General features: G+C 54.9%; 2 protein-coding genes across 4 annotated transcripts; one reads left to right on the forward strand and one right to left on the reverse strand.

Annotated features, from left to right (window-relative positions):
- Position 1: 1 nt before the first annotated feature.
- Flii (FLII actin remodeling protein) lies at positions 2-13,499 on the reverse strand. 2 transcript variants are annotated; one of them, XM_057775999.1, is made up of 30 exons: positions 13,208-13,499; positions 11,484-11,594; positions 11,162-11,233; positions 9,571-9,651; positions 9,210-9,295; positions 8,959-9,120; positions 8,691-8,794; positions 7,733-7,908; positions 7,497-7,654; positions 7,085-7,169; positions 6,656-6,803; positions 6,427-6,560; positions 6,117-6,329; positions 5,742-5,921; positions 4,961-5,043; positions 4,776-4,850; positions 4,504-4,587; positions 4,244-4,415; positions 2,970-3,074; positions 2,700-2,891; positions 2,210-2,398; positions 1,982-2,121; positions 1,669-1,909; positions 1,377-1,531; positions 1,242-1,302; positions 1,033-1,161; positions 856-962; positions 645-750; positions 428-493; positions 2-286 (listed from the first exon to the last, which is right to left on the reverse strand). In XM_057775999.1, the coding sequence occupies exons 1-30, from the start codon at positions 13,268-13,270 to the stop codon at positions 152-154; spliced, it is 3,813 nt and encodes a 1,270-aa protein (XP_057631982.1). In that variant the 5' UTR covers positions 13,271-13,499; the 3' UTR covers positions 2-151. The 2 variants fall into 2 exon arrangements, with proteins under 2 accessions (XP_057631982.1, XP_057631981.1); XM_057775998.1 differs by having other exon boundaries at positions 6,427-6,563.
- A 205-nt stretch (positions 13,500-13,704) lies between these two features.
- Mief2 (mitochondrial elongation factor 2) lies at positions 13,705-19,775 on the forward strand. Of its 2 annotated transcripts, none has more exons than XM_057776003.1 (4): positions 13,705-13,897; positions 16,457-16,609; positions 16,975-17,137; positions 17,670-19,775. In XM_057776003.1, the coding sequence occupies exons 2-4, from the start codon at positions 16,463-16,465 to the stop codon at positions 18,728-18,730; spliced, it is 1,371 nt and encodes a 456-aa protein (XP_057631986.1). In that variant the 5' UTR covers positions 13,705-13,897; positions 16,457-16,462; the 3' UTR covers positions 18,731-19,775. The 2 variants fall into 2 exon arrangements, with proteins under 2 accessions (XP_057631986.1, XP_057631985.1); XM_057776002.1 differs by lacking the exon at positions 13,705-13,897 and adding an exon at positions 14,508-14,650.
- Positions 19,776-20,083: the final 308 nt, after the last annotated feature.

Here is a 20,083-nt window from a genome sequence, read left to right on the forward strand (position 1 = left end):
AGCATTTAATATCTTTAAAACTACATCTGCTGCACACAAGTGGACACACTGGTGGGGCTTTCGAGATGTGAGCAACACTGCTGGGGAGCTGAAGCAGATGCTTGCTGGGAGGCCTCTTCTTCCTCACTGGAGTCTCAAGTCTAGGCACTGTCTAGGCTGGGGCTTGGCGGAAGGTGCTCCAGGCATGGAAGCAGCGGGTAAAAGCCCGCTGCTCATTGCCTTTGCGGACCAGGCGCAGGCGGCGTGGCCGCTCATTTTCTTTAGAACGTGTGTGCTGGATATATACCTGGTAAGGAAAACAATGGGCCTGAGTAGTCTTCTGCTGGACTACCTACAGTGCCCCTTTCCAGACTTCTGCCCAGGATGATGGAGGGGGCAGGTAGTTCCTGAAGTCATCAGGCTGGCCTTACTATCGTCCCTTTCTTACCTGGCAGGCCTTCAGACTCAGTTTGATCTCCACTTGACTTGTCTGGGTCCCAACCCACATGTAGACCTGAGGACGTAGTGGAGGAAACAGTCACATGGGTGTTTTGTAGTGCTGAAGACTGAACCCAAGTGCATCCCATGGGGCTGGTGGGAATGCTTCCCTTCTGGCCCCACTGTCCATCTACAACAGGCAGGGGCTGAGGTGGGGAATGTCTTACTTCCTGGCCATTGTCTAGCAACATGATGTCATCATCTGCCAGGTCATCTTGGCAAAAGTCAGAGCATTTCTCAGTCACTGCGAAGTAGCCCTTTTCATTGGAACACCTGAAGGGCAATGGTCAAGATGAAGGTAAGGTACTTTGTGTCATTGTCACAGGGCTTGTGTACCCCGATGCCTACACAAGCTAGAGGAGGGGATAGGGCACTCACCGGAAGAGCCTTGTGTGTTTCATGTACTCTGCGTCATCATCATAGGGTTTCTGTGCACCAATGCCTACCCAGAAGAAGTTCTCTGGCTCCTCCCCTTCATTGATGACCTGTGGGAAGGGCCGGTCAGCCAGGGCCCTCATCTGCTCTCACCTCCAGGCCTACCCCCACCTCTGTCACCTGTTTGCTGTAGGAGGCATCAAACATGGTGTTGAGGATGTCTTCTGCCAGCTTGGCTTCATCAGGGTCTGATGCCCGGCCCACCCAGGCATACACAATGCCTTGGTTGTCCTCACTTTCAAAGGGGACCTGTGGTGTGCACAGGGGGCTTGGGTCAGGCCTAGATTCTTGCCCACCACCCTCCTCTGCCATCTTGCCCACAGCCTCACTTTGAGGATGAAGCAGAACTCAGAGTTGAGAAGGCTGGAGTCAGTGTTGATCTGGATGCACCTAGGGGATGGGGAGTGGTCAGCAGTGTGATCCCCACCATGGAATCCTGCCCTTTCCCCAAGCCAGGTACCCACCGGGTGCAGAGGGCACTGCCATTGGTACGGATCTGATAGAGGCTTGGCTGAAGAGTACCCTGGGCCACTTTCCTCTTGCCTCGGTGAATGATGAACTTTCTTTTGAAATGGGACAGGAACTTGGGGTTCTCCTGCTGCTGTGTCATGCGTACTACCTGAGGATCAGAAGTACTGGGTAGTTCCCTAGGTCCTACCTGCCCTTCAAGGGTTAAGCATTCTCAGGTCAGGTGTGATCACCCTATCATCCCAACCCTAGGCTAGAGGGGCAGCTTAGGCTTGTCTGAGGGCACACCTCCAGCTTGCCAGGGAACAGGCTCTCGAATTTCTTCTGAAGGCTGAAGGTGAAGGTGAGCCAGCCCATGTTGGAGGCCTCCCGGCCCTGCCAGAAGTAAACGATGCACTGAAAATCCTCCTCTGGCTGCTTCTCCTCTGCCTCAGCTACTGCTTCCTCTCCTTCAGTGCCCTCTGCCGAGGCCTTCCCCTCCTTGTCTTCCGCCTTCTCTTCCTCTTCATACTCCACAGGTACCCAGTACCTGTGATTTAGACAGTGGTGAGCAGGGGTTGCATAGGGGAGAGGACAAGAGGGTGAAGTATTACTGTAGCACCTGCAGAGGAAGACATAGCAGTCCTGTGTGTAGAAGTGGCCAAATTCCTCCTCCGGCAGCCGCGTGAACTTCCTGCCCTCCAGCACGAACCCTTCCATGCCATCCAGGTCCTCATTCCATTCCTCCATCAGCTGCTCTGCCTGCCATCCCATCGCCAAGTGAGGTCTGAGCACCATGCTGTGCAGAGCCCCACCTCTCACATTCCTCCCCTCACAGGCTTCACCCCACCTCAGCCAGTGCCATGGGTGGCTGCCGTGGCAGGAAGAGTGCAGTGAGGTCAGCCTTCATCTGGTCTTTCTTCTCGGTGTCACGCTTCACCTTCCCAGAGAGCCCTTGGCCCTGCAGCACGGCCTCGGCATTTCGAGTGTAGTCTACTGTCAACACGTCGTCCCAGTTTTTGAACTTGGCCTTGAACACCTGTGGAGAACAGTGCAATGCCATAGCTGGAGAGGTACTGCACAGTTAAGGTTGGGGCTGAGGGATTCAAGCAAGGTTTGGAAAAGCTGGTCAGAGCTCAAGGAGTGGGGTCGAAACAGGAGCTGGAGACAGGGCTTGGGAAGGTGGAGCTTAGCAAACAAGTGGGGACAGGCTACAGAGTGGATGGTTCTGCAAAGGTGGATTTGGGCCCATCCCTGTGGCACAGTAGTGCCAGCACGCCAGAAGAGGGGTTAGGGCACAGTGGGCAGTGGAAAGCAAGTCACTGGGTGTTGGGACATACCTGAGCCTCGGTGCCCTCCAGGCTGCGGCTGACCACTGCATGGCGCGGCCGGTGCAGCATCCCACACAGCTCCTGGCCCAGTTTGAGTGCAGCGGCACGCACTAGTCGTGGGGACTTGCGGCCGAGCCAGATGAATACATCAGACCAGCAGTCCAGGATGTACACGCACCGTGTGTCCAGCAGGCTCTGCAGCTGTCGGACGAGAGGCTGGAGGTCAACACCTGGCCAACATAATGAGACAGGTCCCGTGCCCACCTGCTGCCACCTCACCAGTCTCATTCCTGGCATCAGTTCCACCTTGGGCCGTTTTTTATGTTCCACTGAGAGCTTGTAGTTGATCTGAGGAAGTTCCAAGTAGCCCAGGCCCAGGCCCACCTGGCAGGAGGAAGAGAAGAGTATGGCAGACCCCATCACAGTTGCCCTGATCTGGGGTCAGGCTCCCCAGCTTGCTATTTGGACCTGCTTCCCTTCAAACTAAAGCGCTCCTACCAGTGGAAGGGCCTAGTGTTTGCTGGGCTTTTTTTCTAGTGCAGGGAGTAGCACCAGGGTTTTGTCCGCACCAGATAAGTGCTCTACTACAGAGTCCCGCTCCAAGCCAGGGGAAGACATTCAACGTTTTTACTATTTTTAAGTAGGCATATTTTGCCTGTGTGTGTGCATCACTTATATCCTTGGTGCTTATGGAGGGAAGCCAGAAGGCGGTGTTGGGATCTCCTGTAACCAGAGCTGCCATGTGGGTCCTGGCACTTGGATTCAGGAAGAACAAGGGCTTCTCCCCACCTTTTCTTTTTTTTTCTTTTTCTTTTGTTTGGTTTTTGAGATAGGGTTTCTCTGTGTACCGCCACCACCACATGGCAGAGCAAGTCCTTTTAACCACTTGGCCATCTCTGCAGCCCTGGAAGGACTTACTGGTTTTTTTTTTTTCGAGACAGGGTTTCTCCGTAGTCCTAGCTGTCCTGGAACTTGATTTGTAGACCAGGTTGGCCTTGAACTCACAGAGATCCACTAGGCCTCTGCTTCCCCGAGAACTGTGATTAAAGGTGTGTGCCATCACTGCCCAGCTGGAAAGGCTTTTTTTTTTTTTTTTTTTTTGGTTTTTCGAGACAGGGTTTCTCTGTAGTTTTGGAGCCTGTCCTGGAACTAGCTCTTGTAGACCAGGCTGGTCTCGAACTCACAGAGATCCGCCTGCCTCTGCCTCCTGAGTGCTGGGATTAAAGGCGTGTGCCATCACCGCCCGGCTTGGAAAGGCTTTTAAATACATGTTTTCCTTGCTTTGTACAATCTAGGTCCTTACTGTTGTTTCTGATTTCGTATCTTGTCTCTTTCCTGCTCATAAGAACAATAGTCTCACAAAACTAAGGCTACCTTCTCAGCTCTAGTATCCAGGAGCTCTGGCACCTTTGAGAAGAGCATGCCAGCTCCATCCTCAAACTGGCTTCCAGACTGAGCTCCTTGTCTGGAAGAATGCCCTGTTCTCCCAAAGCCCACAGCACACCCAGTCGACTGAAGTCAGGCTTACTCTGTGCCCTAGCACCATGACTTACCTTGTATAGCTTGGGCTGGGGTGGCCAAAAGTCATCTGGCACATGTTTCTTGATCTCAGAGGGCTCCCCACCCAGCACCTCCCAGAACTCTGGGGGCTCTTGGCCCTGCACCAGGAGTGTGATTTCTGCCTTCCCTTTCCGTTCATTCTTGTTAATTTTCTCTGCAAAGAGCCTGAGGACAGATGCAAAGTTCTCAGCAAGGCCATGTTGTTCTCAGGAACACCTTCCTTTGCCCAGAACATTCCAAAAGACCCACCTACCTGGCCTTGGTGGTATTGCTCAGTGTGGCCTGGACCCCACGCCACACATAGATATCCAGTCCTCGGTCCAGGAGGAACACAAATCTGGATAGGACGTAAAAGCTGTAATGTAACTCCCTGTCCCTGACCCAAAAGGTGGGGCTCTGGCCCTTTTTGAGTAGACCTCAGGCTTTTCTTCCAGGCTCTGAGGAGACAGTTAAGATTGCTTCCTCATAGGTGGGAAGGCAACTAAGGGCAAGCACCGCTACTTCCTCTCTTCTCAGGGTGCTCACCTGGGATCCAGTGAGGCCCCCTTGAGGGGCACAGGCTCCAACTTGATGTTCTTCTTCCCATATACACGGTACATCCTGGGGGCAGGACAAGATTTGATTTGGATACCAAGGGCAACCTGACCTTACCACCCTTGCCTCCACCCATTCCCAATCCAGGCCAATGCCACCCATCCCTATGTGCTTACCTGGTGACATAGTGTGTATCTTCCACAGTATAGAAGCCACTGGCTGTGCCGCCTTCAATGTAGGAGATGTCGTTGTCAAACACCTATTGTGCAAGTATGGTTCTTCATCACTGAGTTGTTCCTTGCCCCCATCAGCTGCCAGACTTGGTAGAGTTTACACAGCTCGAGTGGGTACAAACCCATAGTGACTCTGAGCAGCCTGGGGCACATGCACTGGAGCCCAGGGCAGATGGGACACATTCTGAGAGGGATTTATGGAAGCTCGCAAACCTGGGTAGTGTGGGGTAAACTCCCCAGCTGCATACCATCTCTAAAAGTAATCCAGTTGGCAGTAGGGGGAAGGCCAGTTTGTCAACTGGCTTTGCGTTTTTTCTTTTTTTTTTTTTTTTTGGTTTTTCGAGACAGGGTTTCCCTGTGGTTTTTGGAGCCTGTCCTGGAACTACCTCTTGTAGACCAGGCTGGTCTCGAACTCACAGAGATCCGCCTGCCTCTGCCTCCCAAGTGCTGGGATTAAAGGCGTGCGCCACCACCACCCGGCTTTGCGTTTTTTCTTAAGCTTGGCCCTGCCCTTAGCCCCAGCAGTTAGAGGTGCCACCCCGTCTCTCAGCTACTCTCCTTATCCTGTACCAGTTCCTATGCTGACCTACTGACCCCACTCCCTCAACCATGGATTTCAGGCTCTGACCACAAGGCCTCCTCAGACCTCACCTTGCTGTCTCTCAGCTCCCTGCCCCACCTCTGTACATAACGCCTGCCCAAGTTCCCAGTCTGCTGGCTGCACCTGCAGGAACTCCTCGCTTTCGTCGCCCATCTCCTCTCGAACCGTACGGCACTCAGCACCCAGGTAGTTGCGCAGGTTGACTGCATGAATGGCAGAACAGGCTTTCTTGTCCAGTGTGGCCTCCCCACCAATCCAGTAGTAGATCTCCCAGTTCAGGGAGCCGCTGTCATCCAGGAAGGTCTGAGGAGACCAAGGCATCAGCCACGAGGGCCTTCATGGGCTATTCATGGTTTCCCAGCCCCAGGAAATGTATGTGGCTTTCCAGGCTACATGCATGCTGACCACTGACTGACTACCACACGCAGCCTGCCGACCTGCCCCTGACCTCACTGAGCCACCCATGCAGAACACTAGGGGCTCCAGGAGCCAGCCCACCTTGAGCACAATGTAGCAGTCAGCCTCGTAGAACTTGCCATGGAAGGCTTCCTCCACCAGCACAGGTACAAAGTTCTCAATTTGCCAGATGGTCAAACCAGGCAGCTGGCCCACATCCTCCGTGAAGAACTCTGAGTAGTCAAGGCGTGGCTTCTCTAGGCCTTGGTCCCAGCGCTTCACCTTCCCCCCGGGTGCCCGGGCATCTGTGCTTTCCTGGGGACACAGGAGCAGTACTTGACTACTGAGACACTAGGACTGACCTTTGCTTGCCACCGCCACTCTCTGCTCAGGGTTCCTCTTGCTGACTTACCTCTTGTTTCTTGTTTTTCTCCTGGGCAACATCTGACATGCCCTTTAGTACTTGCTTGGCCTGGTCATCCTGGGCTGAGTCCTTGCGCCTCCGTAACCGCATCTTGCGAGCCAAGGGGTCCTTGGACCCGCTCCCTACTTGTGGGAGGTGCAAGCATATGAGCCCTTGCAAATGGGAAAGCAAAAGTCCAGAGAAGTGCCCTGCTCCCAGGCTAGACCATTCTACTTACCAGCCGCAGCTGCAGCCACTGTGGCAGGGGAGGCGCCGGCCAGTCTCAGCTGGTTCTGTAGTGAGAAGTCAATGTTGTACCACTCAGCAGTTCGGTCAGCAGGCTTGGGTGGCATGACCAGACTGGGGTTCTCTCGCACATCCAGGACCTGTTAGGTGAGCGGAGACGGTGCTGGGCTGGACGCTCATCTTCAAGTCACTCATGCCTGGTCTCCAACTGTGGTCCACAGCTGGAACCAGGAACTAAATCCTTACCCTGGGCAGCTACAGCCGCTGTGGGGCTTCAATGACACTACAGTGTGCTGAGAGAGGGTGCTTTCCCCAGTGGTTCCTGGGCACTGTCCCTACAAGGCTACTACTAGGTCTCACTCCAAGACATAGGCACACCCTCTGCTCCATCTCTTTTGATACCCTGTCCCCACTGCCTGACCTCAATCTCTGTCAGGAAGTGGATGGCCTCTGGGAGGGTCACCAGGCGGTTCTTGTTCAGGACGAGTTTCTTCAACTTAGGGCACCTGTAAAGACAGGACCAGCCAGAGCCTTAGGGGATATGGTGTTGCAATTAGGGTCTTCCCAGTTCTTGTCTCAGAGCAAGGGATCCACAGGATCCACACAAGGGTCAGTGACTTTCAGAAGAGGACAGAAGCCACAAACTTACATGGTGCTGGACCCCTTCTTATCTTGACCCTAATATTAGACTCTAGGAAACCCAAGCTGGGTATGGGATGGGATGGGGCTTCATCCCTGAAGGCTAATCAGTCATTAGCAGGATGCTGGCAGATCACCAAGCTGCAGCATCGGCTCCATCTTGAGCTCCCTCCCTGGCCCAGCCTGCCCAGTACCTGCAGAGGCTCTCAGGAATCAGCTCCAGGTTGTTGTTAGCAGCCATGAATTCCTCCAGGCTGCTGAGTTTGCCAATGCCAGAAGGTAGTCCGTCAAAGTCCAGCTTGTTGGAGTTCAGGTACAGCTTCTTCAGCTTGGTCAGCTTGCAAATGGCTGACTGGAGGGGCAGAGCATCAGTTAGGGTAGAGCCCAGCACTCATGCCCAGCCCACCCTATGTCCCAGGCACAGGCTCACAGGCAGGGAGGTGAGCTGGTTGCGGGACAGATTCAAGGTCTCCAGGTGCACCCACTGGTCGATGCACAGGGACAGCTCTGTAATCTGGTTGCTACTGAGGTTGAGGCGGCGCAGGTTAGGGAGGGTGTACAGGCACTCCGGCACCCTTGTCAAGTCGTTGCATGAGAGGTCCACATCTGGGCATTGGAGGGGACATCAGTTAGGACCACATCTGGGGCATTGGAAGGGACATCAGTTAGGACCACATCTGGGGCATTGGAGGGGACATCAGTTAGGACCACACCTGGGGCATTGGAGGGGATATCAGTTAGGACCACATCTGGGGCATTGGAGGGGACATCAGTTAGGACCACATCTGGGCATTGGAGGGGACATCAGTTAGGACCACATCTGGGGCATTGGAAGGGACATCAGTTAGGACCACATCTGGGGCATTGGAAGGGACATCAGTTAGGACCACATCTGGGGCATTGGAGGGGATATCAGTTAGGACCACATCTGGGGCATTGGAGGGCACATCAATTAGGACCCACACAACAGCCACCAGAAGAAGCAAGCCTCATTGTGAATTCCTATTATTTATTTTACCACCAGGTTGTGTGGCCTTGGGCAAACCTCTGTGACTAAAGGTGTGTTATCTGAGAACCTCAGAGCAGGTTGTGGTCTGGGAGCAGAAACCCAGTGTAAATTGATCATGGTGTGCAAAACTGTAATCCCAGCACATGGAAAGCCAGGGAAGGGGGACTGCTATGATTCAAGGGCAACCTGTCTACACAGTGAGTACTAACCAGGCCAGGCAGCCAGTCACACAGCAAGGCCCTATCTAAAAAGCTTTTAAATAGTAACCTAATGTATCTGTGAGATGTGACTGTAGAGGCAGGACTCCGCCCCTTCATTCCCAAGGAAGCAGACAAGCTCAAAGGAGTGAAAACTTAGGGGCACCCCAGACAGTCCAGACCTGAAAGGTTGCTCAGGCCCTCCAGGCTGGTGGGGAGGTTGCTTTGGGTGCGCTGTGTGTTCCGCAGGTGCAGGGTCTGTAGGGCCGTCATGGCTGGGAGCTGCCTGTGAGGAAAGGACTGGTCACCCTAAGGCAAGTCCATTCAAGGTGTAGCTGGGGACGGGGTGGACAGGCGGGCATGATGTTCAGCAAGCACAAGCCAGAGCTAAGGCCCGAGGCTTGGGAAGAGCCAGGACCTCTGGGATGCAAGGGAAAGCAAGGCACCTACCGGAGCTGTGCGTGCAGCAGTGGGTTTCCACTCAGCACCAGGGTCTGAAGGTGCACAAGGCGGCGCATCTGAGGTGGAAGGCTCTCTAGGCGGTTCTCACTGAGGTCCAAGTACAGCAAGTCCGTAAGATTGATGAAGAGCTGGTTGGGGATGGAGTCGATGCTGCAGAGCAGAGGGGAAAGGCTGAAGTCAGCACTCCATCCCACCTGCTTCGTGCTGCCCACCTGCTGCGCCCGGGGTCTCCCCAGCACCTGTTATGGCTCAGGTTGAGCACCAGCATGTTCTTGGCATTCTCCAGCTCCCGTGGGCATTCTGTCAACTGGTTATGGCTTAAGTCCTAGGGAGCAGGGGCAAGGTCAGGCCAAGGTGGCCCCACCTCATGCCTCTGCCCTACTCAGGAATCTAGCAGAACACTGTACAGGGAGTGATGAGCATTCAGAACAGGGAAACAGAGATCCTGAGCGGAAGGGCATGGTTAGGGAACGGATGCCATGAGTGATGCTGGCCCAGCACTGGCTATTTAAGGGATGATGAGGTCCCAGAGGCTGCTATCATGAGTGAGCACCAAATGCCTGGGCATCCTAGGGGCCAGATGGGCAGGGAACCACTGACCAAAACTGAGAGATCATCCAGTTTGAAGATATCATCAGGGACTCCAGAGTTCTTCAGGCTGTTGGCCCGAGCTACAATGGCCTAAGGGTATAAGGAAAGAATTTATGATTATTACTTTCTGCCCGCAGGGAGAAACGCAGGCCAGGTGGAGAGGTCTTCAGAAATTGGAGGTCATACCTGAGGACTCTCCCACCTCTGACCTTTGCTCACAAAATCCATCTGAGAGCTTCATCCTACCTTCCTGTGAATGCCTATTTAAACTTTAACACCTAATGTGTCCCAGAGCCCAACAGGGGCCCCCAGAACTGTGGTACTGGGATGGAAGCTCAGGGCTTGGCAGGTGACACTGAAGTGCATTCCACCGACTCTTTTTCTTTTTCCCAGAGACAAGGTTTCACTGTCCTGGAACTTGCTATGTAGACCAGGCTGGCTTCAGACTCAGAGATCTACCTGCCTCTACCTCCTGAGTGCTGGGATTAAAGGCGTGAGTCACTACCTTCATCTCCACTTTCTACTTTTTATCCTGAGTCAGTTTCCCTAGCTTGTCCAGTGGAGCTTGAGCTCACTCTGTAGCCCAGGAGAACCCTGAACTTTCCGTTTATCTACTTTAGCCTCTCGTAGCTGGCATTATAGTTTCTATGTCACTGGCTCAGAAAAATACGTGTTCTTTTTTCCTTTTATGTGTATGTATGGATGCCTGCATGTATGTACGTGCACATGTGCAGCTGAATGCAGGCACAGCAGACTAGTCATGGCCTTGACAGACTGAGGCAAGCCAGCTAACTCCCCAGCTACGTGATGGTGATACTAGATAAGACACTTCATCACTGTGTACCCCTGAAACCTCTCTCACCGAGGTGTAGAAATTTGAGCGAAGACTGGGGCTAGGGAACAGTGCTGCTTCACCTGAGTCTGGGTGTCTAATGCAGCAAGAGCCACATCTGCTGTCTCCCTACACACACCCTACCTGCTGGAGGAAAAGGATGACTTGCCGAGAGCTCTTTAGCCAATGTGGAAGTGTGAACGAGAAAGGCCCCCACGGGCTCATATACGGAATGCTTGGTCCCTAGTTGGTGGACTCTGTGGGAAGGGTTAGGAGGTGTAGCCTTGTTGGAGGGGGCGTGTCATTGGGGCAGGCTTTGGGGTTTCAAAAGCCCACACCATTCCAGTTAGCTTTCTCTGCTTTGTGGTTGTTGTCTCAACATGAGCTTTCAGGTATTGCTCAGCACCATGCCTGCCTGCCTGTTGTGCTCCTGGAACCATGAGCTCACGAATAAAACATTTTCTTTTATAAGTTGCCTCAGTCCTATGTCTTTTCACTGTAACAGAAAAGTAACTAAGACAGCTAGGAGGGGGCAAAGCCCTGGTTTACAGTCAGGAAGCCAGGTCCAGAGCCCGGTTCCCAACATCTAGAGGTTGTGGCTCCGCAAGGACAGCGCTGGCTGAAGCCTGTAAAGCTGGCAGGGGTCTATTTCCAGGCAGTCATCCCAGCTACACTGCTGTCTGAGAAGTCACCTGCCTGTGTGGCACACGACAAACACGGACCGGTACCGTGCTCCACCTACCCACAGCCTGGCCGAAGTCCACTCACCCGAAGTGAAGGCAGGCTGGACAGCTCCCCGTGCAGCGTAGTCAGGTTGTTGTGGCTCACAGACAGGTGCTCCTGGACGAGACAAGAGCCAGAGGCTCAGGTGGGTACCTAAGATGTGCAGCTTCTCTGTCCCTGTAACTCTGCCTCATGCCAATAGGTCCCTCTCCTTTACACACCCTCAGTTTCCCTGTTTACCTCCTAGGCCGGGTGTCCACTCCCACTCCAGATCTTTCTGTGTTCTCTCCATGTGACTAAAAGCAGGGTATGCCCACGGGGCCCAGCTGCAGTGACTGGGACCCTCCCTGCTGCCCACTATCCTTACCAGCTTCTGCAGAGCCGCCAGTTCTTCAGGCAGGTAGCAGAGGCCTGTGCGGTTAAGCTTTAGCCATCGCAGGCTGGTCATGGCCTTAACATTCTCAGGGAAGTAGCCACCCTGGTGGGAGCAGGCATGGTGAGGACAGTGAGGGAGAAGGGGAGAGGGATGACCCGTTCCCAACACCTGCTGTGGTTCCCATAGAGTCTAGAGGCCAGAACTGTTTCTTACTCACAAGATTGGAGGAATGTCTCTTCTGCTGCTAGAGTCTGTGTCCCAAGCAGGCCAGAAGAGCCTGCTGTGTTTCAAGGAATACCCAGCAGTCCACTCACTTCCACACAGTTTGGGGCTATCTGGGTAAGATTCCCCCTGACACGACCCAGATTGCACTAAGAGCCCAGCTCCCCACCATTCCTGGTACAATCTCTTCATTCATTCCTTATATGGAATGCTCACTTCATCCCCCCCCCCCCCCGCCATTTTTTTCTTTTTTCTTTTCTTTAAGATTTATTCATTTATATGCCTGCAGGCCAGAAGAGGGCACCAGACGTCATTACAGATGGCTGTGAGCCACCATGTGGTTGTGGGAATTGAACTCAGGACCTCTGGAGGAACAGCCAGTGCTCTTAGCTGCTGAGCTATCTTTTGGTTTTTTTGGGACAAGATTTCTCCCTGGCTGTCCTTGAAGCCAGAGATCCGCCTGCCTCAGCCTCCTGAGTGCTGGAATTGAAGGCATGCACCACCACCGCCCAGAGGCTAACCCTGATCATTTTGCATCTGAGCAGCATGAAGCCTAATTGCCTTCTGTTACTGTCTCCTCCTCCAGCCACATTCCCCAAGGTGACTCAGACATTCCCAGCCCAGAGAGGACACACAGAGACCCCAGGTGGAGATGGTGGGGATGTGGACAGGGCAAAGCAGTGACAACGGTGTGCAGAGTCAAACAAATGTGCATGTCCATGTGCAGGCGAACTCAGGAGGAGCCCACCTCCTCCCCCTTAGCCCCCCAATCTGACATCTAAAGGGATGCCAGGCCTCTGAGCTGCCCCTCCAGTCCAGCTTTCCTCTCCCCTGTGCCCACAATCAGTCTGCCTCATTATTATTATTGTTGTTATTATTTTCAAAGCAGGGTTTCTCCGTGTAGCTATGGCTGTCCTGGAACTCTTTTTGTAGACCAGGCTGGCCTCAACTCAGAGCCACTTGCCTCTGCCTCCCAAGTGCTGGGACTATAAGCGTTTGCCACCACGCCCATAGTCTGCCTCTTTCTTGACTATCAAGAACTTGGGTTGCCGGTGACTAGTGCCCTGGCCCATCAGTCTAGCAGCTGCGCAGACACACAGCGGAGGACCTCGCACACCTGTCAGACACCTACATACTAACAGATCCCTTTCCATTCCATGACTCCAAACAAGCTGGTCCAAAGGGGCAGGTGAGAACCCCGGAGCTGCCAGAGGAGAAGCGACTGGCTCGAAAACACAGGGTGGGGCGGTAGCCTGCTAGGGCGTGCGCCCTCGGTGTCACGGGCTCGGGCGCGAGACCCGCGGGCCCCTCTCCTGGGCCACCCCGGTCCCCCGAGCCCCGGCTCCGGTCTTCCGCCGCGGGCGGGGCAGGCCCGGGAAAACTCGCCGAGGCCCGCCCGCCCGCCCCGCCCGCCGGTCCCGGAAGCGCAGAGGGCGCGGCCCAGAGGGACGGCCTCGGGGTCACCCTCCTACTACCCCCCGCCCCACGCGAACCTTGAAGTCGTTGCCGCTGAGGTCCACGCCGCGCACGAACGGCAGCACCCCGGTGGCCTCCATGGTGGCGCAGCTCTCAGGCGGGCAGGGAGGACGCTGGGCGGCCGGCAGCCGCGGGCTGGGTCAGCGCCGGCCCCGCCCCTTTAACCCGCGCGCGCCTCCTCCCGGCCGCGGCCTCTGCGGGAAGGGCGGCGCGGCGGCTCCGGGAGCTCTAGGCCTCACCCGGCCCAGACTTCTCGCGAGCTCGGGCACCGGAGAGGCCTGCGGGGGTCCGGGACTCCCGCCGGAGGTGTCCGCCACCTCCGCTGTGTCTTGTCGCGGCGTCGAGGGTGGGCTCCAGGCACCGTCGCTTGGGCGGCTGTAGCCTGGGAAGCGGGCCGTGACCCCGGAGAGATCACGGTGCCGACGTCAGGGGCGCAGGCGGCTTGTGGGTGACAGATCGGCGGTAGTGAGACTTCCGGGTCTTTGGGGCTTAGCCCTTGTGTTTCTGGCCTCAACTTTGCTCCTGGGTAACATGCTTCCCAGAGCTGTCAGGAGCAAATGGGCTCTCAACGTGTGGCAGTTTAAAGACCACGGTGCACAAACACTTCAAAATAATAGCGAAGCCACTGCTCTTTAGTGGCTTGTTTCAGGCGCTAGAAGATCCGGCGTCTCTCTGGGGCCAGGCTGTCAGTGCCTGGCTGGCACACGGTAGGTTTCCCATAGGCAGACATGGCTGTCCTATGGCGTTCAAGGGTCTGGCCACCGCTGTTACAGCAGGGGACACGGGGCTGGTAGGGTTCGCACGACAGATGGCACAGCTCTTTAGCCACAGCGTGTCAGGCAAGCCCAGAGGAAATGAGACCACCGGGCCGTGTCGCAGGGGCAAACTTGAGAGAGAGAATGTGGCCCTTTGGGTTAAGAGCGGTTCTGTCTGCCTGGCTCACCAGAGGAGCCTGGGCCCGGACAGCGCTCTCCACACCGAGGCTCCCAGCACAAATACACACAAGGTCAGACCAGAGGCTTAGGCGGAACTGCCGAGAATTCGTGGTCAGCCTTGGCTTCAGTAGGAGGCCCTTTGGCAACAACAACAAAAAGTAAATGAATTCGATCAGGCCCTGAAACTGTCACTCCCTCACACACACCACCCCTCCATTTTGCGCAGACAACTTAACCTTGTCCCTTTAAATCCGGAGAGCGCCCGTGGTTTCCGCCCCCGACGGTCAAGGGGCGTTCCTGGCGATCATTGGCTGAGCTGCGCAGTTTTGAGCACGTGTGCGCACGAGTTGTGCTCTCGGATTGGAGCGAAGGCTTGCTTATCCAGCGTGCCTTTCGGGTCACCTGCCGCCCCGGGGCTCGGCGTTCGGTTCCCGGGCCTTGCACGTTCCATTCTCAGGCAGGTCCTGGGGCTCCAGGATCCTACTCGCTGCGTCCTCGGGTCGGTGTGTTCAGGCCGGGACGCAGGTACGGCTGCCCCGCGCGGGGAGGCCCGGGGTCTCCCAGCCCTGGGCGTGACACGCGTCCCTAGGCAGGTGGAGGCGTGGCTTGTGGTCGCACCGCGGTGGGAGGGAGGATTTAGGGACTTAAGACCTGAGTTCGAATCTTAACGTTGTCCCTTCCCAACTTGGGTATAGCACATGATTTCCATGGCCTCAGTGATGTCCCCCTTGAATAGAGTTTAAGAGCCGTTTATATGTGGTTACACGTTTCTGCTCAGCCCTGATTCATCCAGGACAGTCAGTTTTGGCCCGAGAGGAAGGACAGATAACCAGGCTATTTTGTTATTTTTGTTTGTTTTGAGCAGGTTCTTTATTATGTAGCAGCTCTGGCTGTCCTCCAACTCACGAGGTAGATCAGGCTTGCCTCGAACTCACAGAGATCTGACTGCTTCTGCCTCCTGAGTCCTGTGATTAAGGTCTACACCACCACCCTGGGCCTGAGTTGGTTATTTTTAACCACCTATTTTATTCCCTCCTGCCCGGAGTTCCAATACAAGACCTTTCCACATGCAGGGCTGAGGCCCACTTTAGACAGGTGATGGAACGGAAGCCCCTTTCAGTTCTCAGAGTGGGTTCCTGGTCCGAGGGCAGTGGTAGACAGTAATGGAGGAGGAGAAACGGCTTCTGAGATTCCCATAGCCCCCTGGCTGGCCTTTGACCTTGCCAGGGCCCAGGACAGGGTCTTATTTTTAGTCTGGGAGAGCAGACAGGTGTCCATCCCAGCTGAGTCACAAAGTGCCTCAGGGTTCAGCTACTCCCGGCATCTTGTCACTTGGCAGCTGGGTTCCAAGGCACTCATGGCCCCGAAGGGAGGGCTGAGGTCTTTGGTGTCCCAGCAGGCAATGACCTTCTGGCTTAGTGGACTGGGCCCTGGGAATTTGTTTCCTTTCCCAGGTTCCTGAGCCCGTCCAGCTTTCCTTACTGGTGCTCTCGTGCAGAGAAAACAGAAACCCTGGCCTATAGGCCTCCCTCTCACCTCCCATCCCCAACATTGTTCTGAGTGTGAGGGCCTGGCCAGCTTCTCCTCATTCAGTGGGCTGTTTTGGGTTACTTTGCTCACCACTAGACCATGGGGCCTTTATCCTTGACTTGTACATGCCCTCAGCTTGGCATCTGATGGGGTCGCCCTGCCTCTGGAAGTTTTTCTGTCAAGATTTGGGGGAGGGGCCAGTAACTGGATCCCTAAATTTGCTGAGGATCTATCAAAGGTCCGACAGGTCCCACCCAAATAGGCTTTCTGGAAACTCACAATGCAAATCTTTCTGGGGGCTTTCGGCTCCTCCTGACAGGCTGTCACACAGAGTGGCTGTTCTGGGTGGGTCTGGATTCGGAGTCTAGAGCATGACTAGGAGCCATGGGGAAGTAGAAATACTCAGGCTTTGCAAGTAGATGAGGCTAGAGGTTGTGTTTTGAGCCCCAAGCTGTAACACTCACTCTGTTGGCTTGGCAACTTGTGTCTGTGTAGAGTAAGGGTAGCGATGGGGAGACCTTTTCTCAAGGTCTTGGCAGATGTCAGAGACCTTGGAGGGTGAAGCCAGGAAAGAGGCTTGAAGCCTTCCTGTGTGAGCCCCCTTCCAGAGGTGGGAAGCATGCGGGTTTGAAGTAGGGGCCTGGCAGTTCCCTTATTTCCGTCTAAGGAACCCTTTGAGCAGCCCCTTTCTCGTGAGGCCCCAGGAAACACCGTCTTGATTATTGCTAAGCATTTATGCCTGTTGGCCCTACCGGTCCGGCTGTCCTCTCCCTCAGCTACACACCCCTGCCTCTCTTGCAGGTGACCATGGCAGAGTTCTCACAGAAGCAGAGGAAGCAGCATGGCGACGAAGGCCTGGGCAGTGTGGTGGACTTCCTCCTGGCTAATGCTCGTTTGGTGCTAGGTGTGGGCGGGGCTGCAGTGCTAGGCATTGCCACTCTGGCTGTAAAGCGGGTAAGGCCAGGCTGGCAAAGCCTGCCTGAAACCTCCACAGGAGGAGGTGGGACTGGGGAGCTGGGGGATGGCAGGACTTTTTTGTTGTTTTGTTTTATTTTTCAAGACAGTTTCTCTTTATAGCCCTGGCTGTCCTGGAATTCACTCCAAAGACCAGGCTGGTCTGAAACTCACAGAGATCCGCCTGCCTCTGCCTCCTAAGTGCTGGGATTAAAGGCGTGCGCCACCACCGCCCAGCAGTGGTGGGACTTTTTGAGGCTGGACTAGAACAACACGGCCTCCTTTGTTACTCTAGCTTCCTGGTGTGCTCCCCCCCAGCTTTGCCACCGCCCCCGATGCTCTGATCTGTGTCACTTTGCCTATAGCTCATCGACAGGGCCACTAGCCCTCGGGATGAGGATGACACCAAGGGGGACAGCTGGAAGGAACTGAACCTGCTGAGAGCCACATCACACCAACAGCCCCAACCCCCCCCTGCTGCCCTCAGCCAGCCCATACCTCTTGTATCCCCCTCACCCTCTGTCCCAGGTGAGCGGCACTTCTTCCTAGCCAACGTGGTGAGTCCTGTGCAGGAGATGCAATCTTCACAAGGTTTTGCTCCTCTTTGGGTTGGGTGCTCCTCAGGTGGTCCATAGATATCATAGGTCTCTGTTTCTCTGTTGTGCTAAGGATAAAACCCAGAGCCTCCCAGATGCCAGGCCAGTACTCCACCACTGAGTCGCTCCACAGCCCCGGGGTCCTTGATTTATCTGTCTGCTTTCGACCATAGCAAGCTTGTACCATGTAATGGTGGAGAGCCTCAGATGGGGAAACTGAGGCCTGGAGAGATCAGGATCTGTCTTCCCCATTCTCCGTGAAGTTGTTTTAGTTGTAGGAGCCAAAGTGTTGGGACTCTGGGCCAGTGGGACTTTGTCCTCATGTCCTCACTGTCCTAAGGACCTGAGCTCAGGGCTTTCTCAGGGACTGTCACAGGTGAGGAGGAAGCCCAGTGCGGCCATACAGCTAGTGACCAGGTAGTTTTCCTAACCTTCTGATCTGTCCTGGATGCTTCCCTCTGCAGTGGAGCCCACACCCGCTCATTCTCAGACCACACCGACGCCTCAACCCAGCTCCCTAGCACCCTTGTGCCTGACGTTGCAGGAGAAGCTGCTGGCATTTGAGCGCAACCGCGTGACTATCCCAGAAGCCCATGTGGCTTTGGTGAAACAGCTGGCTGGAGACATTGCCTTGGAGCTGCAGGCCTACTTGAGGAGCAAGTTCCCAGAACTGCCCTTTGGTGCGCTCGTGCCAGGCGGGCCTCTCTACGATGGGCTACAGGCAGGGGCTGCTGAGCGTGTGCGCCTGCTAGCACCCCTGGAGTTAGAACCAGGGCTGTGGAGCTTGGTACCTGGCATGGACACTGTGGCCAGGGAACCTCGATGCTGGGCTGTGCGCAGGACCCAGCTTGAGTTTCATCCCCGTGGGCGCAGCCCATGGGACCGCTTCCTGGTTGGGGGTTATCTTTCCTCCCGTGTCTTGTTGGAGCTGCTACGGAAGGCCCTGGCAGCCTCTGTCAATTGGCCAGCCATTGGTAGCCTACTTGGATGTCTGATCCGGCCCAGTGTGGCTTCTGAGGAGCTGCTGCTGGACGTGCAACATGAGTGTCTGGAGTTCACTTTAGCTGTGCTCGTGGTGGTCCCTGGGGCCAGCGCTGATGGTCGCCTTCTGCTGGCTTGGCCCCTGGAGGGGCTGGCTGCCAATCTCTGGCTGCAGGATCTATATCCTGTAGAGGCTGCCTGTTTGCGGGCCCTGGATGACCAGGATGCTGGCGCTCGCCGGAGGCTGTTGCTGCTGCTATGTGGTGTGTGTCGTGGCCATCCGGCTCTGGTGCGACTGGGCTGGAGCCACCTGACCCAGGTGGTTCTGCATCTGGGTAAAGAGGAAGTAGCCTGGACCGAGGAGGCCTTGGGGGATCGCTTTCTGCAAGCCCTGGAGTTTCTGGTGGGCAGCTTGGAGCAGGCTAACCTGCCCTGTCACTTCAACCCCAGCGTGAACCTCTTGGACAGTTTTCGGGAAGAGGAGATCGATGACATTGGCTATGTACTGTACAGTGGTCTGCAGGTCCCTGAGAGCCTACTCTAGGTAGATGAGGCCCATCATTGACTTGTTCTTCTGATGCTGGAGAGCAGCAGCTACCTCCCTCCAGGGACACTGCAGAGTGTGGTTTGCTTAATTTTAGCCAGAATGGAGGGGAGGATGCATTACCTAAGCCTGTGGGTAGGCATGTGCCTGGGTGATGATGACCAGGATTCCCAAATCCAGAGAGTCTGGGTTCATGTCACCTAATGTGACTAGTCTGTCCTGGCTTTTAGTGCCAGCTGCACTGATGCCCCTTGGCCCTCTGGGGTTATCTTAGGATCTTGGGCTTAGTCTATCATCACCAGCAATGAACTTCCTAAGAATGAGACATGGCTTTTGATTTCCTAGGCTTCACCTACATTTTGCCAAGAAGGACACTTAATGTTCTTGGTTGGGTAACAGCCCCAGGTATCCTGGAGGCACACACAGTTGGTCACTGAGTCTCGTGTTTGTTACTCTCTGGGGCAGGAATCATCTGGCGCCCTGGAAGGTAGCTTCTTAGCTGTTGAAGGATGGCGTTCTCCTGCCGGCCATGCATTTGTTTTTCTGGTTGAGTCCTTGGGCATTGAAAAGGAAGTAGTCTTCCTTGCTGCCTGCCTGCCTTATGCCCTAGGGAAGAAAGGTCCTGTTTCCTCTTGCTAGGTGGGTTTTTCTGTAGGTCACACATTACCTCTGGGAGAGCCCCTTCCTGTTTGGGGGCTGAGCTCTGTGCTGCCTGTGCAAGGCTATCTCATAGTGGCTGCTCCTGGGCCTCACTGCAGGGTAGAGGACATGCCCCTCCCAGAGGCCTGCGTGCAGCCATGGCCTATGCAGCGTGCCAAAATATTCATGATAAATGTGTGTCCTCACCTGGAACCCTGATTAAGGTGGCATAGCTGGAGGAGGGATATTACTTCCCCTGCCAGGGGCCCTTTCTATTTTTAGGTATCCCCCAACCACACACACACACACACACACACACACACACACACACACAGACACACACACAGACACAGACACTGAAACAATGCTATGCCTTGAAGAGTGAATAAAAGAAGGATCATTTTTATACCTGTGTGATTCTTGCTGGCAGAAAATGGTCTTAATACCTTTACAGGTGGCTGCTTGGAGCTTCACAAGTCTTGTAGCTGGCTTGATGTGGAGGCTTGAGGTCATCATGGAGATGGTCAGATTCCATTTTAAAAAGTCCTTTCAGGAGCCGGGCAGTGGTGGCACACACCTTTAATGCCAGCACTCAGGAGGCAGAGGCAGGTGCATCTCTGAGTTTGAGGCCAGCCTGGTCTACAGAGCTAGTTCCAGAACAGCCAAGGCTACACTGAGAAACCCTGTCTCAAAAAACCCCAACAACAAAAAAGT

The sequence above is a fragment of the Chionomys nivalis genome, chromosome 7 (assembly GCF_950005125.1).
Source record: "Chionomys nivalis chromosome 7, mChiNiv1.1, whole genome shotgun sequence".
NCBI classification, from domain to species: domain Eukaryota; kingdom Metazoa; phylum Chordata; class Mammalia; order Rodentia; family Cricetidae; genus Chionomys; species Chionomys nivalis.

Bases quoted from the DNA above. Each gene is read 5' to 3' on its own strand.
- Flii (XM_057775998.1), bottom strand. From the start codon at position 13,270: ATGGAGGCCACCGGGGTGCTGCCGTTCGTGCGCGGCGTGGACCTCAGC. The intron at 7,909-8,690 runs GTCTGGACTGTC...TCCAATGCCCAG, and splicing joins GGGCCTGAGCAACCTTTCAG to ATGTGGACCTCTCATGCAAC. The intron at 2,399-2,699 runs GTATGTCCCAAC...TGTTCTCCACAG, and splicing joins TGGAGGGCACCGAGGCTCAG to GTGTTCAAGGCCAAGTTCAA.
- Mief2 (XM_057776003.1), top strand. From the start codon at position 16,463: ATGGCAGAGTTCTCACAGAAGCAGAGGAAGCAGCATGGCGACGAAGGC. The intron at 16,610-16,974 runs GTAAGGCCAGGC...CTTTGCCTATAG, and splicing joins CCACTCTGGCTGTAAAGCGG to CTCATCGACAGGGCCACTAG. The intron at 17,138-17,669 runs GTGAGCGGCACT...TTCCCTCTGCAG, and splicing joins CCCCTCACCCTCTGTCCCAG to TGGAGCCCACACCCGCTCAT.